At 30.6% G+C, this 19,046-nt stretch overlaps 3 protein-coding genes across 3 annotated transcripts; all 3 read left to right on the forward strand.

Annotated features, from left to right (window-relative positions):
* Nucleotides 1–3,397: 3,397 nt before the first annotated feature.
* On the forward strand, nt 3,398–5,122 carry LOC122585022 (uncharacterized protein At2g27730, mitochondrial). Its single transcript, XM_043757121.1, has 3 exons — nt 3,398–3,598; nt 3,679–3,762; nt 4,920–5,122. Exons 1-3 carry the CDS (start codon nt 3,461–3,463, stop codon nt 4,926–4,928), a joined length of 231 nt encoding a protein of 76 aa, XP_043613056.1. The 5' UTR covers nt 3,398–3,460; the 3' UTR covers nt 4,929–5,122.
* A 962-nt stretch (nt 5,123–6,084) lies between these two features.
* On the forward strand, nt 6,085–7,067 carry LOC122585929 (germin-like protein 9-3). The gene has a single exon (XM_043758045.1). The coding sequence runs from the start codon at nt 6,317–6,319 to the stop codon at nt 6,932–6,934; it is 618 nt and encodes a 205-aa protein (XP_043613980.1). The 5' UTR covers nt 6,085–6,316; the 3' UTR covers nt 6,935–7,067.
* Nucleotides 7,068–8,628: 1,561 nt separating this feature from the next.
* LOC122590473 (pentatricopeptide repeat-containing protein At5g04780, mitochondrial) lies at nt 8,629–10,733 on the forward strand. Its single transcript, XM_043762679.1, has one exon. It carries the CDS (start codon nt 8,629–8,631, stop codon nt 10,423–10,425), a length of 1,797 nt encoding a protein of 598 aa, XP_043618614.1. The 3' UTR covers nt 10,426–10,733.
* Nucleotides 10,734–19,046: the final 8,313 nt, after the last annotated feature.

Here is a 19,046-nt window from a genome sequence, read left to right on the forward strand (position 1 = left end):
GTATATCACATATTGATAAACTATAATTTTATTGTTTGTAATAGTCGAAATCTAACACAAAAGAAAGATTTTTATGATTTATAAATATTTATGTTTCATTAGATATAACTTTACATATTTAACGTATATCATATATTTCATAAAATATAATTTTATTGTTTGTATCAGTCGAATCTGACAGTTATTTATATTATCATAAATTATGAATAATATGTAACTATCAGTTATTTTTATTTATCTTCTCAGTTATCCCGCACAACGTGCGAGTTTAATCTAGTTGTGTATAAATGAAAAAATTTTTTATATAAAAACGATATCTCTATCATATATAACTCAAATGGATGGTCACCTTTTTAAATGAATGGTGATAACTCATAACTGTCAATGATTTAAATAATCATAACCAATTTTTTAAAATATGTTAGAAAAAGTTGGAGTACAAATAGGAGAAAAAATTTTATTTGAAAAAGAAATTATGGGAGAATAGGTTATAGTGGCTTCGAAATTGTTTAAATGAATTAATTCAATTTTATTAATGATAAGTATATCTATGACATCATAAATAGATTTTTTAAAAATAAATTAATGAATGAAAAAATTATAGCTATGCCAAATCAGATTTCTTTTAGCTATTATTTAGGCAAGGATTTTAGCTTTATATATAAAAAAGATATGAGATATATAGGGATTTAGCCATTATTTTAAAACCCTAAATCCTTAAAGTTTAGAGATTTGAGGTAATTTGTAAAGATGAAAATTAAAAAGAAATAATGAGAGAAAATGGGAAAGGATTTTCGGGGATTAAACATTTGAAAGGCGATGAAAAATGAAAATAGGAAAAGTTGGTAAAGGGTTCATAGGATGTTGTTGTTTTTTGAAAAAAAGCCATCTGAATGATAGTTTATCAGTAGTGAGATTGAGAAACCTAAACAAAACCACCTTCGTTCAACTAGTAAATGTGCGGAGCTAGTGAACATAAGGTTTCAGGTTCGAAACAAACATCTATTTTATTTTTAATATAAAGGCTAATTTATGGCTTATCAGCCTATGTAGTCCCATACACATCAGCTCGTAAAATGTTGATGTGGCTGCTGACGTGTTATTTGAATCGCTCTGGTAACGCCACATCGGAAAAAGCTGACATGGCGGGCTCAGAGAGCGCCACCCGAGCACTTTCTGATAGTCTTTTATATATATACTGGGTCTTTTACCCGCACGATGTGCAGATATTTAAAAATGTTGTTTTAGTTATATGAATAGTTATAATTACTTTTAACAACTATACATTATTTAGGCATGTACATAAAATCTATATTATCATTAAATGAAAATTTTTACATTTATTGAAATAGATAAATTCAAAATATAACTCTTATTATTTATGAAAATCATTTATATAAAAACATACATTATTAAATATTCATATTAACTATCACATATTATACTTCATGCAATACTAATGAACATAAAATGAAGTTAAATGTAATGTAAAATCATAACGATCTCTTATTTTTTGCAAAATAATATGTGACTTATTAGAATTTCATCACACTCTTTCAAAGAAAATAGTTTCATGAAACTTACGTCATCAAATAATAAAATTCGTAAAAGTTGAAAAGCTTTAATTAAATATAGTTAGAAACCAAATTCAAATTATAATTAGATTACAAAGAACAAACATATGATTCAAATTACGTTGAATTCACCTGTAATTGATAATAGCTTTTATAAAACGTAAAATCACCACCACGAAAAGGATAAAAAACTATATTACGATGTGATATATAATATTGGTTATATTGGATAGTAAAATTAAGAGGTAAATAATTTGAAAACCAAATATTTTCCAATTTAAAAATAGATTTTAAATTCATACGGATATAGAATGTGATTTTTACTTTTATTTTTTAAAGATTTTGTTTATATATAGATTTTATTTTTATTTTATTTAATAGTTTTAGATAATATAATTTTGTAGATTTATATATTATAAAAAAATATAGAGATGCCACATAGGATAAAGACCTATATGGCAATTTTTAAAAATAGCTTTAAATTGTATAAGGCTTTTAAATGCTAGGATAACTACTGTTTTAATATTTATATAGATAGGTCTTTTACCCCGCGCGATGCGCGTATTATTATAAGTTATTGCTCGATTAGTGTTGATTTAAAATATTTTGTTAACATACTAAAGGTCGACTAAGCATATATACCAAAAAATAAAAACGTCCATGCGATAATAGGTAATGAAAATTGATAAACTTAGAATGAAAACTAAAAAAAAGTACTACATATCAATATCAAAACTTTTATAAAACTTATTGGTCGTGCTGTAGAAATAATTTTATTAGAAGAAAGGATGATCAACAGACATTTTATTCTGTCATAGTATCTCAAATCATAAAAACACCATTTGTTATGATTTAAATCTTTTGTGACATTGGAACCTTAAAGTACATATCAATATCAAAACTTTTATAAAACTTGTTGGCCGTGCTGTAGAAATAATTTTATTAGAAGAAAGGATGATCAACGGACATTTTATTCTGTCATAATATCTCAAATCATAAAAACACCATTTGTTATGATTTAAATCTTTTGTGACATTGGAACCTTAAAGTTAGTCTAATCCAGAATGATCGTCCTAATCAATTAAAAAAAGAAAAAAATAACAACATATTATGAAACATTTAAAAACTAACAAATTAAATCACATAACTTGCATAGTGATGAAGAGTAGGAAGATTAATAAAAGTAATGAGAAACCATTTAAAAACTTTTTATTTATCAATTTGCATATAAGGATCGTGTCGATCATAAACTTTGATTTGGAATGAGGTAAATATATAAAACTAAACAATATATTATATCAAAACTAATGTCTTTTTTTAAGAAAAAACCAATTTTATTAATTTTAAAAATTTAATGTCACGTACATAATAAAATATTTACTAAAATTTCAAAATATATTTAAGATTTGATTTCATTATTATAATATTTGGGTATATATATTGTCAAATAAATATAGAGATACCACATAGGATGATTCTATGTGGCAATGTTTAAAGATAGCTTTGAATTAGGGAGGATGACTTAAACAGCTAGGATTCTTACTGTTTTAATATATATATAATATATATATATATATATATATATTCGCATAAGTCAAAACTCACAAATGGATAAGCGGTCATAATGTCCTTGCCGGTCCTTATCAGTATTCATGTTAATTTTGGTGTTAAAGCTTGGAATAAAATTCAAAATGTATTGGACTAATTAAAACAAATAATGCATTGGGCCTTTGAAAAGAGAAAGCCCAAAACATGATCAAATATTTTTCAAGTCTTCATGAATCTACACGTGGCAACAATTCACTAGAAAATTCAGAACATATCCTCGCCTTCTTTATATACACACTGGACACTAGTGCCACGTTGACTTTCACTAGAAAAAAAAAATGGCAATGAGATCCGGCATGATTTCACGATCACTTCGGTCAATTGAAGCTCGATCGTCATCCTCCTTTCGTTTATTCAGTGATCAAGGTCGTATCTTAAGCGAAGAAGAACGTGCTGCTGAAAATATCTACATCAAGGTTAAATTCCCAATTTCATAACATATACATACATATTTCTGTATCCATATATCTGTTAAAATTTTGATTTGATGATGAAGAAAATGGAGAAAGAGAAGCTGGAGAAACAGAAGTTGAAGGAGGCCAAAGAGAAAGCGGAAAAAGACAAAGCTCCTGAAAACAAGGTTTACTATTTATCATTATTTTTATTTACTATTTACCTTTGATTTTTAATTACTGTGTATAAATTCGTGTGTGTGTGTGTGTGTGTGTGTATAGGTATCTTAAGGTTGATGTATCTTTTAAATAATTTCATTAAGGGTATTATAGGTATCTAAAGGTGAATGTTTAAATTAGTTAACAAAAGAAAGGGGAATTCGGGGTTATCAACTACTTATTAGTTGAAAAAATTGGAGATAACAAATGCTTTATAATGTAGTAGAGAAGTAGAGATAGAGATAGTTAGCTGTCTGAGTTGAATGATTCGTCAATTGTATATAGACTGCTTTATAGAAATGTTGTGACTGCAACATTGACAAAACTGATTTTCGGTATTATTAACTTAGTTTTATGTTTTAGGAATTGGGGCAAACTACATGAAAATGTATCTACGGCTGTACAGGACATATATATATATGTTTGGCTTTGAATGTCCAAACTGTGAATGTCAATTATTGTTATTGTAATCTATCTGAGCTTTTCATGTCGTGGCGGCTTATATGGCTGCCATGTCATATTTTCAGCAAAATTCTTGCAAATTTTGAAGTCACTGGATACATATGATCGAATAGATTGAGATTCTAGTACAGTATAATTTTATAAGGTAAATTTTGAAGTCTGATACATACAATAGCATTAGGTATTTAGTTGGATACCTTTGTATGCATGTTGCCTTAGAACTTAAGTACATGGACTCGGATCAATATAATAAGAAAAGAGTTTTTTGGTAGAGGTATGAGTTCTTGTGTGTATGTTTGACATTATGCAACTGATAGTATGTTAGTCTTGGTACAAAAGTGTTAGTACTATATCCTTTGATGTTGTTGATGGTCTTTGTGATGTTGTAACCAACATTTTATTCATGTTGTATAAGATAAAACATACTGTTTTGTATATGGCTATTTCATGTTTGTAGTCATTGAGAAATATGGTACGTTGAATGAAGGGTTAATTCAGACTTGGCTTACAAATTCTGATATTTTAATAATGCGTGCGGCTACATTGACTAAGATACAACATTGTCTGTTCTTTCATAATTATTTTATCTCTTTCCGATATCGACTTCCATTGGTACTATATATACATCATCTAACACGAACTTTACCGTTAACTGATCTTCCAGAAACCTTAAGAAGAAATGTTGACAGATGGCTGACACGGTTTGGCGTTGCTCTTGATTTTGATGAAGCTGTTACTTGCAACTAGTTCGCAGAAATAAATGTATGTCATTTTAAAAAGCTTTTAATGTGCTATGACTCTGTATAGAGTGTGATGAAACTTCTGAATATTTCGGTTATAAAGCTGCTGTTGTTGTCTTCTTATAAACAGTTTTTGCATCACATTGGTGGGGTGCCTTTTTCTTTCTGTTTTTATGTTGACTAGTTTTCGTCCGAGTTTTGCTGTGTTCTACTAGTTGTCATGGAGTCTCTTTCCCGTTCTCTCTTTCAGCTAGATGCATTCGGGTGCCAAAACGGTTGGGTTGAGTAATGCCTCAAAACGGGTTCAGGTTAAAAAAGATAACTTTTAGCATGTCAATATGGCTCGGGTCTGGTTACCTAATATAGTTTGATTTGTTTAACAAACTTAAGGTGTGGAATATATGGCTGTACAAAATAATATAATTTCTTTGAAATTAAGTGATTAAGAACATTGTTAAATGTTAACATCTGAATACGTGCATGTGTGTGGCCTTTGACCCATTGAACCCATTTGACATCTTTTATAGCTAAATTTTCGCTAGCTCTATAAATATTTCGGAATTGCCATATCGTGTCTTAATTGAAACACAAAGAGGCGAAATTTATTTGCTTTCCTCGTCTATTTTGTTAATCGAAACCTAGGCAAGTAATTTTGAATGGTTAGCTGTTAATCGGAATACCAAAAAACTGGTTACCGTTTTTATATCTAGGTTCTTGCTCAAGGATATGTCTTGTCAACATAATGAAACTACACTGCGGCTTAGTCAACTTACTGAAACTAGTCAACTACATTGTGGTTTAGTTAACGACTGTAACCTAGATAGTAAAATGCTACTTTCTGTTAGTTAGGTTGGCTAATCTCTCGGTGATGCACAGTTTTAGTAGCTAACCAATCTTTACAGTATACTGATATAGAACCCAAGTCATAAAGTATAGGCTGGCAAATCGAAATGTCACCTAGTTGTGTAATGCTCAATCTCGTATATTGATCTTCAATAGCGTTGGTTGAAACTAAATTAACCAACTATGCTTATGATCTTCTGATGGAACGAGCATGACGAGTCAGTTATCAAATCTAAGGTTCATTACAGATGGTGATAATACACATGGTTTAATAAGAACGTTAAATAACAAGGATGGCCGGCAAGCTTAAACCTGCAGTTTGCAAATGTGTTACTACAGACAAGGGGTTCACCAACATTGTATATCCCAAACAAGATCATTGTAGTTCCCATCAGTCTTTACATGCCTATAAATTGGCATTTAGTAGTAGTATCCTAAAGCAAAGGCTCATCGTTTTCATTTTATCTTTTTAACAACCATGAACACCAAGTTCTTTATAGCAGCCCTCATACTTGCAACTCTCCATGGATCAATGGCTGGCGATCCTGATATTCTCTCAGACTTCATAGTACCTTCAAGCAACACAACTGTGGATGGTAACTTTTTCACATACACAGGTATGCGGGCGCTAGTTGGGTCCCTGGATTCTAAAGATTTCAAGGTTCTAAAAGCAAGCATGGCCGAATTCCCAGCTCTAAATGGTCAAAGTGTGTCTTATGCCATTCTTGATTTCCCTCCCGGTTCAGTCAACCCTCCCCACACACACCCACGAGCGTCTGAACTTCTGTTACTTCTAGACGGATATTTAGAAGTTGGGTTCGTCGATACCACCAATAAACTTTTCACTCAGACCCTACAAACAGGTGACATATTTGTGTTCCCAAAGGGGCTTATTCATTTCCAGTATAACGGTGATCCCTATAATGTAGCGTTGGCCGCGTCTGCATTTGGCAGTGCTAGCGCAGGAACTGTGTCGGTTCCAAATTCGGTATTTAACACTAGGATTGATGATGAAATGTTGGCTAAGTCTTTTAAGACGGATGTTGTCACCATTCAGAAAATCAAGGCTGGGCTTTCTGGTAAGGTTGGAGCTTGAGACGGGGTTATGATTTGTGTTAAAAAGTTTATATATAAAGTATCTTTTTTGTTGTAATGTTAGAATGTCAAAACAATGGACTATTTATCATCGCTACTAAGAATAATGTTTTTAAATGTTATTACTTTTAGTTCGATGTATTGTTTTAGATTAGACTTTTAGTTGAGAAATTTTATCTATATCTATACTATATTATAAAGCAGATTTCCCCTGTTTATATTTTAAGTTTCAACATTTACTTTTCCAAAATGCTCATATTTCAATTCTATATTTACCTAACACCTTTTCTCTCTCATCAAATCTTAACCAATCATTTGTTTTCTTTCTCCTCCATAAATCATTTATTCATCCAATTCATTCAAAATATTTTATCTCAAAAACCGTACATCGTTAAATTATAAAAATTATATGGGTGTTCTTAAAATTTCATGCTCTTTCATTAGAGATGTCATTCGATATACTTTCGACGAATTTTTAAATCCGAGGGCGGAGCCCGTACGACTAAGGCATTTGGCTATCACACTCTATAACCTATCACCCCATCATCTCACCGCCGCAACGCGCGGATACTTGCTCTCGTTTTATTTTATATTTAATTTTCATTTCTGTTAACCATTTATTATTATTTTTTTTTTTATGAAAAGTAAACTTCATTAACAAAGTATCAGCCAAAGTGGCGATACCAACCATTCATTGTTCCTGTAAGGCCTCTCCTTATAAGGACTAGAGTCCTGGAGAGTCCTGACTGCCACATCAGCAAGACTCCCTTCAGGACTCCCTCCAGGACTCTCCCTGCCTATAAGACAGCTTCTTCAGAACTTCTTCGCCATATCATCATTTCTTTTTTCATTTATTTAATTAACAAAACACCATTCAAATATAATAAAGAAACACATTTTATTAGTAACACACAAATTACATTATTTAAAAATAAAAGACAATACAAAATTAATAAAACATAATACTAGGAAAAAAAAACACGAAATACATAATCATTAAAATTATTCTTCATCTTCATCATCTTTGATTAACATAGTTGAGAAACGTTCCGTGGACCATCATTGGTGCGTGCGTTGAAGTTTTCAGTTATGTTGGTCCAGACACTTATTTCGGTTCTTGGGTTAACATTTTCACCTCTTGTATCCAACACCTGCATAACAAAAGATCTTCTGATGTAGTCCACACTTGTTTTGGCATTTTGAAGTTGAATGGTTTGGAGAAATGAGTTGATATGGTGTTTTGTTGTTGATTGATTGTTGTAAAATGATAAGGTTTAAATAGATAAAAAAAAATAAAAAAACTTAAAGTAGCCGTTGGAAACAAAATTTAAAAAAAAAAAGGTTTTTTTTTTTTTACTCGCTCGTACGCTCCCTTGGCCCCACAACGATCGTCTTCAAGAGTCCTCACGAGGACTGAAGTGAGGGATGCAGCTTCCAGGACTCTCGCTGCCAACAACGTCTTCCGTTTTTGGCTCGTAGGACGCAATTCTTTCTTTTTTTCGTCGAGATTGGGTTGGTGTTCAGTGTACCGCTCCTGGGTACAAGATCGAAAAGAATGCATTGGATGGATGCCCGGCATTCATCTTGGTCTGATCCGAACGGATCTTGTTGAATGAATTGATCCATTGTTCTATGGAGGACTCTCCTATAAGGAGAGGCCTAATAAAACAAACCTCAAATGTTACAAGACAAGAGATGCACATGAAATCTGTACGTATATTCACTAGAACCATTCAAACATGGGTGCCCACTTACCCGATCCATTTACCCATTTTACACCAAATATTACAAAATTGTGCAAAAGAAAAGCTTCCTAAGAAAGGAATGGCTTGTCATGGCTGTATAATTCAGTATGCATTGGCTGACGACACTTTAACTTCAAACATACTGATAAACATGTACTCAAAATGCGGGTTTCTTGACTATGCACGTAAAGTGTTTGATGAAACGCCTGAACGAAGTTTAGTTTCTTGGAATACCATGATCGGGGCGTATACCCAGAATGGAAATGAAAGGGAAGCTCTTGATCTTTTTGTTCATATGCAAAGAGACGGAACGGAGTTTAGTGAGTTTACGCTTTCGGGTGTTTTGTGTGCTTGTGCTGCCGAATTTGCAGTGTTTGAGTGCAGGCAGTTGCATGCTTTTGCAGTTAAGACGTCGATGCTTGGGAATATGTTTGTGGGTACTGCGTTGCTTGATGTTTATGCGAAATGTAGTTTGTTGGAGGATGCGATTCGGGTTTTTGAGTATATGCCTGAAAGGAGTGTCGTGACTTGGAGTACGATGGTGGCAGGGTATGTGAAGAATGAGCTTTACGAGGAAGCATTGTTGATTTTTAGGAAAATACAGGTTACGGGAGTTGAATTTACTCAGTTTATTATCTCTTCGGTTCTTGCTGCTTGTGCTGCTATCGGTTCTAAAATTGAAGGAATTCAGGCACATGCGGTGTTGTTTAAGACGGGATTTACTCTTAACTTCTTTGTGTGTTCTTCTCTTGTAGATATGTATTCCAAATGTGGAAGCATTAACGAAGCTTATCTAGTGTTCTCGTTTGCAGAAGATAAAGACGTTGTTTTACTGAATGCAATGATTTCTGGGTTTTCAAGACATGGTCGGTCCATGGAAGCAATGATGTTGTTTGAGAAAATGCAGCAGATTGGATTACAACCAAACGAGGTTACGTATGTCTCTGTATTGTCTGCTTGTGGCCATATGGGATTGGTTAAAGAAGGGAAGAAATACTTTGATATGATGGTAAAAGAACATAATATATCACCTAATGTTTTCCACTACTCTTGCATGGTTGATGTTCTTGGTCGAACAGGTCTGATTGATGAAGCTAAGAGCATGATAGATAAAATGCCGTTTGTGGCAACTGCGTCTATATGGGGATCACTTTTAAGCTCATGCAGAGTCCATGGAAATGTTGAATTGGCCGAGATTGCTGCTAAACATCTGTTTGAGATTGAACCCGATAATGCAGGAAACCATATTTTGCTTTCAAATATTTATGCTGCAAATAGACAGTGGGACGATGTAATACAGGCAAGAAAGCTTCTTAAGGAAACAGAAGTAAAAAAAGAGAGGGGTCAGAGTTGGATTCAAATCAAAGACAAGGTTCATGCGTTTATGGTCGGAGATGGAAACCATGATAGAATCGGCGAAATTTATTCAAGATTGGAGGACCTATTGGAAGAAATGAGAAAACTTGGTTATAGATGTGAGACTCAACATGACTTGCATAATGTTGAAGATAATCAGAAAGAGGAACTTTTAAGGCACCACAGTGAGAGACTTGCGCTTGTGTTTGGATTAATGTGCTTACCTTCTTCTGTTCCTATAAGAATTATGAAGAATCTCAGAATCTGTGGGGATTGTCACGTTTTTATGAAGCTTGCATCTAAGATAACAGGAAGGGAGATTGTGGTACGTGATACAAATCGATTTCATCATTTTAGGAATGGGTTTTGTTCGTGCGCAGAGTTTTGGTAATCGAGTTTGGTTTATATAAATGTTATATATTATGGTACTAATCAAGTAATTTAGAATGCAAGACAACAGAATCGTCATAGCAAGTGGCTGGGAAGCACTGATGTAAATAATTGATGGGATGTGAAGATGAAATTTGCAACTCAAAGAGACTTATGCCTTCAAGAATCACACACCAGGCCGGGTGCATAACTAATAATATATGGTAATATTTCATGATATTTGATGTAATACAAGATACACAAAAGGGTTTTAAATGGACCTGTCCATCTGCTTCACAATGGGAAAATTCTGTTTTTTGTATTTCAGGTTTGGTGCTGAAATGATAATCATAAAGTTAATGATTCAATGATTTAGAGTTTTAGACAATCAAATAGAAAGCAGGACACTGAAAACGTTATAAATGAAGTTTTTTGGTCTTTCTGCATAGCAGAAGGAAAAAAAAAATCTGTCCAGAAACAACAATTTAGTCCACTGAAGAAATCAGAAAGAAAATTCCAAGGAAACAACTTCAAAATTACAACATGAAACAGAAAAAATTCAATCACCTAGTATGAAAGAAGTACGATTCTTGGTGATAACATGCGCAGATAGCGCTAGCCAAAATAGCACCCAGGCTACCTAATTCTTGGTTTCTTCACTATATTCCACGGTGTCGGTACATATCAAGCAAATATTCCCCCTTATGACATTTGGGACACTTTGGGTTAGGATCACACACCATGACATGTAGGTAGCAGTTTAGACAACTCATTAGGATAAACTCTGGTCCATCATCAAGTACAGATTTAGGAGTATAGCTGTGGTTTGATTCCTGTCTTGACGGTGGCAAAGAAACTTGTTTGTATTTTCCATTCTTTGTTATGTTCTCCTGCTTAGACAGACTCGAAGGCAACACATGATTCGAATAATTTCCCCCAAAACTTGGTTGATCGAAATTGATAAGGTGGTTGTTTGTGAATCTGTTCACGGAGACCCTTTCCTACAAAAAAAATTAATAGGTTATTCATGTGTCAAAAAAATCCGGTTCTTTCAGAAGACTGCAAAATGCTTAAGACTCGAATGATCTATATATTCTGTATATGTGCTTAAAATACCAGCGTCTAAAGGTCGTTAGTCGTTACTATATAACCTCAGTTCCAACTAATGTAACATTTGTTACTAGTTTCCCATCTACTAAGAGGTTAATGAGAATCCGAAAGCTAGCACAAATATTATTATTAACCACGAAATATTTTGTGAAAGTTTATTCATTGACTAGCATATTGGCCATGGGATATTCATTTCTGAATTCGTAGGTAATATCAACTACCAAAGATATTATAAGAGTTAATAGCAATATATAGTGAAAGACTGAAAGGTACCTCGTTAAACTTGCGTTTCTTTGCTGAAAATCTGGTATTATTTGCCGGAACATCTAGATTATTGTCAGCAGAATGGAGATCTGCAGGGTGAAGCTCGGGGCTTCCATTAAATGGCTGCGTATTCAGGTCATACCTTAACATATCACATAACTCAGTGAGGGATGCATCATTTTCGGGAAAGCCATTTGGTTTCTGCATTATGTGTATCTTTGCTAGCTTGGGTGTATATCTGAGGACGAACATACCATATATATATAGTTAAACTAACAGTAGCATATGATCACGGGACGACAACTTTCACTTAAAAACGTTAAATGAAGCTTTGGTACGTACGTGCTTGAGGACGTACTAGAATCATGTATAAGAAGTGATTACTAAATATCAAAATCGCAAAAACACTTGTTGCAATTCATCTCAAGAGAATGTTTAAACACGTAACATGAAAGAAGATAAAACATGTAACACTACAAATGAAAGGACAAGAGATGTAATTTGAACTCTTAACCTCCCCATACTGCATAGCCGACTCTATGGTTAAAAGGGCTAAACAATCGTTTTAGGCTCTCAAAAATCTAAGGCTTCAAGTTTTTGTATAGTAGGCTTAGTATTTGGACTTTGGGCCAAGTATCGTTATACAATTTGTATTAAAATAACACTCTTATTGGGTTTTGCATCAACCTCTACAAATTTTTTTATATTAAAGTTCAATAATATAAATCGAGCTACCCGTTTTTTCTTTTTCTGCTTTTTTGTTTACTTTAATTAATATGTTACTGAACTAGGCCTCTAAATTTGATCTCATTTAAGGCCCTCAAATACCTTAATCCGGCACTGTGTTCACAGCCACTAAGCTACTATCACGGGAATAAAAATGCAACTTAGCTTCATATATATTACTATACAAAAATTATATCCCTATGTTGAAAAGTTAAGATTTTTTAGACATGCGAAATTACCATTTTACCCTTAATGAATTAATTTACACAATCATTCTATTATTTTTTAAAAAAAATATAACTACTACTCTTTTAAATCAAATATTTTTATATCAAATACCTACAGCACTTGACGTTGCCGCCACCAACGGTCGTCGCCGCCGTCATCATCTGTGGATGACACCACAACACTGTCACTGTCAATGCCGCCACATTATGCGGGTAATATACTCGTAAATGTTAATGAAAATAAAGATAACATAATTATTCAAAAATTATAAATGTTTTTGTTAACTTAAAATTTAAAACTCTTTTAATATGTTTGTAATTGCAGTTGCTTGATTATTTATCTATGAGTTTTGTTAATGACAGCCCTAAGGGCTGTCAGTATTAGTTAATTTGATACATTAAAATTTGTACTGTGTCTTGCGAAAATTCAAGGGGGCGGTTATTGATATATAAAGTACTACTTTTTATGCATGTAATAAGCTGTTAATGACAACCCTTAGGGCTGTCATTATCATTTTCCTTTATCTATATCTATAATTTATAACTAATTATAAACAAACTAGGTATCCTATTTTTGGAATCTCTTAATCTCTTAAAACATTTATAGCATACATTTTTTATCTACTAAATTACCTTTATTAACTCCTTAAATCACATGAACTATTTTATATCAATTATCTATTTTACTCGATGTTGTTGCCACTAGCCCATTACAAGTCGCCACCGTCACCACCGACACGTCGCCGTTTACACCACCGTATTGCGTGGGTATTCGTCTAGTATAATTATAGTTATTATTAGGAATAAGAAATGCATTCTACTCACTCTAATCTCTATCCAAGATAAACGTAATACAGAATATGACGATTTGTCATTTACTGAATTAAAACATGCAAAAGATGAGGTTGATCACAAAAAAGATGTGAAGAAAAACAGATCGATATAACAAACCTCACTAAATATACTTTCACATTGAATCACATTATTCAAACTAGTTAAGAATGTGCCTAATATATAGGCCTAAAGGTATACTTAATAAGAGATTTAAGATTATAAAATAAAAAAAAATGTAAAATTCATGTGTCAAAACTTAAATGAATTGAGCGAATTGAGCATACATTTAGGCATATCTAGTAGATACATTTATCATTGTCCTGCATGCATATCTCTATACTAAATAAAAGACAATTGTCTTTTAAAAGTATTTTAAAAAAAATTGTGATGTGGCAAGTCTACATTTTTTTTAAAAGGTCTTTATTTTAATTATGATGTCATAAATAATTTATGATATTTTTAATTAAAAATAGCTCACTAAATACTTATTTAAAGTTACTAATCTTTTATTACAAACAAAGAATTATTTTTTTTTATAATTATTATGTTATTAAATTTTTTTATAATTATTATGTTTTTTAATTCATCATCTTCATATCGATTTATAATTAATAACAAAATTACATGCATATTTTATAGTTTTATAGATTTAATTAAAACGTCCGGGTACCCGGGTAAATTCGCTAGTCTTTTAATCGATATGGAATTGCTAACTAATGTCTTTGAGACATTGGTTATTTCATAAAAATTACTAAAATAGCTTGGCTGGGAGATTAGTAGGTACCAAATGGTACATGAGATTAGGGGTTCTCATTCAATTAGTTTTTTTTTGTTTTTAATTTATAATTTGTATAAAAAAAATAGTTACCGTTGAATTGAATTAATGAGTACTAGCACGGTACCTGCGCTATGCGGCGGTATTCGTGGCGGCGACGGTGTTAGTGGGTGCGACTATTGGTGGTAGAGGCGGCGAGTGATATAGATAATTGATGTAAAAGTCTTTAATATAAAGAGTTAATTAAGATATTTTAAAAGATTAAGGACTAATAGTGTAATATATCATTAAGGGTATTTTAGACATTTTCTTCCATGTAACTTTCAACATGAGGTTATTCTTTTTATAATATAGTATAGATTAAGTATATTTTCCTTATTATTTAGAAAACTTGAACTTCATTAATTACATTATAATTAGTGTTAGCAAATTTGTAAGAAGTGAAAAAAGATTATCATATAATTAAAATGTCTCGGAGGCACTTAGTAAAATATTTTTATATAACCACATAATAAACTAACTAATATAATACGAAGGAAAAAGAATAGATATTAAGATTATCATTTTATTAAAAATAGGTCAACATCGGTTCCGTCACTTGTATTTGCTTATAAACGGATAACTATTTTATCCACCCACAACAATATTTGCATTATATAGTTGTATAGTACAACTGTTTGATACAGTAATATCACATACGTTAAAAGAAATATATATAAATACATCAGAAATATCAAAATCGAAATATAAATAACGTTAATGGCTGATAAAGTTCTATGTTTATGAAATCGGAACTCAACATCATTTTACAAAATCATTCGTTAACACAAAAATATAATTCAATGAATGTTAGATCATTCTTTCTTTATTTTTTTTTCTTGTTGTAAGTCGTAACCGAGGTATTCACTATTCATTTAAGGAGTTTGCTATTACAGATCGATAAACAACATGAAAATGTTATACATAGCAGTTAGTAACTAAAAAAATATCCGAAAGGTTATAAAAAAATTAAAAATCAATAATAATAATTTTTTAAATTTTCAGGGGCATTAGCACAATCTGCCCCCTACTATTACCGCACATGCTAAGGAATACGAATAGCAAAATCCTTTATTCAAATGTGAAATCCTTCATGCAAATACTTTTTGTTTATTTACAAAAGAAAAAACATAAGAAACCAACATTGTTCACCCTGATTTCTGACATGAGGATAATGATCTGAGTTAGAATTTAAGGTGTTCTATTGCATTAACATGGTAACAAAGAAAATAATAAGCACAAAATAAAGGAACTTACTTCAAAATCTTCTACTATCCAACGTTATCGCGATTTAATTTGTCTGTAAGTTGTTTAAAGAAAATATTTTTTTGGATATAGTTCTCTTTGTATTTATAGCATCATATACATACTTAAGACTGTTCATGAAATATATATGTGTTAGCAGTTAGCTATGGGCCATTGGTCTAAATGGTTATAAAAGAAAACGTTTTGAATTAAAATAACATTTAATTATTAATTTGAGGATAACAAACTACTAACAACTAATATTTGTACTAATATTTGTTGTTAAAAAAATTAAATATATGTGCCTCTCACATATGTTAAAATATTTTTGACAAAAAATAATCATATATTGTTGCTTTATTAAAGAAAAGCTAAATGGATATATATATATATGGTTGGTTATTATAAAACAAGTATTAAAGTAAAATAAATAGAACAAAATATTGACCCTTAGATCATGATAAAGTTGATGTATAAAGATTCATGAAACACAAGTATATATATATTGATGCACATATATATATATATATTATATATATATAGAGAGAGAGAGTTTTTCTTATTTTGTGAACCAATTTTTTTTTAAGAACTATGAGAACTCTTAAATAATATATTTGTTCACATGTTTTTTTTGTTCATTCACATGTGAAATGATATAAAAAAGTATGTCGTAGAAGAAACTTTAAAAAAAACCCTTCAAAATAGCCTTTTGTGAACTTGTGAATGAATATGTTCGTATTTTCGTTCACATATTAACAAATGGCTATATAAAAAGTTTTAAAAAAAACTTTCTTCTACAACATGTATTTTATAACGTTTCACATGTGAATAAATAAAAAAAAAACACATGTGATTCAATACATAATTTAACACTTCTCAAGGTTCTCACAAAAAAAATGATTTTTCAAAATAAGGCTCCCTATATATATATATATATATATATATAGGGAAAATGGAATATAAGGTTGTCTGACACCTAAGCTTAAGTGTGAAACCCCTGACATACTAATATTTTATTATTTATTGTTTAATTAATAAATGCATGGGCTTCATGATTTTTATGGTTTAAAAAATTAATATGTGAGTGTCTGACATCTAAACTTAAGTACCTAACAACCTTATATTCTCATCCCCATTTATATATATATATATATATATATATTGTGTCATTATTAATTTAACTTATTGTTGATGATAAATGCATCTTTTTTTAATTATTTTTATCACACATATATATATATTGTGTCATTATTAATTTAACTTATTGTTGATGATAAATGCATCTTTTTTTAATTATTTTTATCACACAGTTAATTTGGGTTTAATGACATTGATTTTCTACATACCTATCTATAAATTCATTGGAAAATTTAATTATTTTCAAAAAAAACTCAAATCTCCATTTCAACAAATATTTTGCTCACACTTGATTTTGTATCAAAACCTTATAGCCTCAAATAGTAAGTAAGTAACTGCTCAGTGCCGTCTTTCGTGGGTTTTGAGCCCCAATACCTCGACGGTGAATGGGGGAGGTTAAGATATAGGCAGACCTTACCTCTACCTAAGTAAAGAAGTTGCTTCCAGTTTTACCTAAATGGTAGAAAAGGCCCTCCAACCTTTGCATGGAATGAGGATCGAACCCATGACCTCTGTTTCCAGAGATAAGGGCGTTTACCACTGATCCAACTATGCTGTTTTATAGCCTCAAATCCTCCTCCTAAATACCGATCATCAAATATCTTCTAATTATAATAATAATAAATATAATAATTTATTAGTTGCTTTTAAAGAAAGAAGCTAAAATGTTATTATCAAGGTTTAAATGGTTATAGAAAATTAAATGAAATAAACTTCAATTATAAATCCAATTATTTGTTTATGATATTTTTTCTTAATATAATTTCTTCATGATATATCTAAGTTTTACGCACATTTGAAAACTATGATTTTATTGAGAAATTTTACCAAGACTCTTGAATGTGTATAAACAAATGTTATCTTTATTCTCCTAATATAATAGGAAAATGATATATCGATTTTAAAAATCATCGTAATAATCTTTTGAAAATTTTAAAAGACTGCGTTTAACGTAAATAAAAAATTTGTACATTTCATACCAAAAATCTACTGCATAAATTTTATATACGTGTACAACTATTTAATGCATTTTAATACAAAATCTTAATACAGGTGTATCCTAAGAGAGGTGGAATCCATTTATTTTTTCTTTCATTATGGAAAATATAATTATGGCTATTTATTTTATTATTAATAATAAATACACTTTATCTCTAACAAGTTATTTTAATGTTATTTAATATATATCTATATTCATTAATATGAACAGTAATATAAGATGGATTGATATAGTAATTTATTAAGTTTTATAATATACTGATGATATTTACCGTTATCAGTTTAATTGATTGTTCATGACTTACATGTGTTTGTAACGTGGTATTTAAATTTATATATATTAGTGCTTAGTCCCGTCTAATAAGTCTCAAAATATATTAATCATGCAAATATCACAACTTATTCAATACAAAAGCTAAAAAATAAACATATGAAAATTAACTCCATATAAATATTGATTTCAGTTTATCTTTTTTTTTTCTTCCCAACTTTCGTTAAATAAAATATTTGCAGTTTGTTATATCTAAACTTATTACAAACACAAATAACAATTTTTGACTAATACATACCAATTCATAAAAAAAAAAACCATCTCGAACGTTTTGATTTTCTTCGGGTTGTTCACTCTGAAACATTCTATACATGCACAACACGGAATCGTAGATGATGGTTAACATTTGTTGGCTTAAGATCTTTAAGATAAACTAATGTGGTCTTATTTTTTTTTGTTGAAGAAGAAGTCATAATGAACCTATAATAGACAACAAACTAAACTAAAAGAGATAATAATAACAATACATAAGTATTCAATGTTAAATAATAATAATAAAGATTAAATATGAACAAAATATATAAATAAAAACCTTTTTGATAGTCGATCGTAAGTTGTTTTTTTATGCCGTAGGTTTCTTTTTTAGTTTAGAATATTTGAAGGTTTTTCTAGGTGGTATAATAATAATAATAATAATAATAATAATAATAATAATAATGATTTCAAATTTGTCTATATAGAGTTACTTAATGATCAATAAAAATAAAATTATGGATACAATTACACCCCATGCCTAACACGTACAATAAAAAATCATGGAATTTGTTTAAATATTTTTTTATAAGACTTTTTAACTAAAGGTGGGTCACTTATTAAATAAATATTAAAAAATAGAGGATTAATAAAGAGATAGTATTAGGTTAAAGGAGGAGGATTAGGGGGCCAAGAATACCTCTAGCCTCATCTTTTAATTATATTATAAATTATTATTATTATTATGTGTAGAGTCTAGAGAA

Source organism: Erigeron canadensis, chromosome 1 (assembly GCF_010389155.1).
Source record: "Erigeron canadensis isolate Cc75 chromosome 1, C_canadensis_v1, whole genome shotgun sequence".
NCBI lineage: Eukaryota > Viridiplantae > Streptophyta > Magnoliopsida > Asterales > Asteraceae > Erigeron > Erigeron canadensis.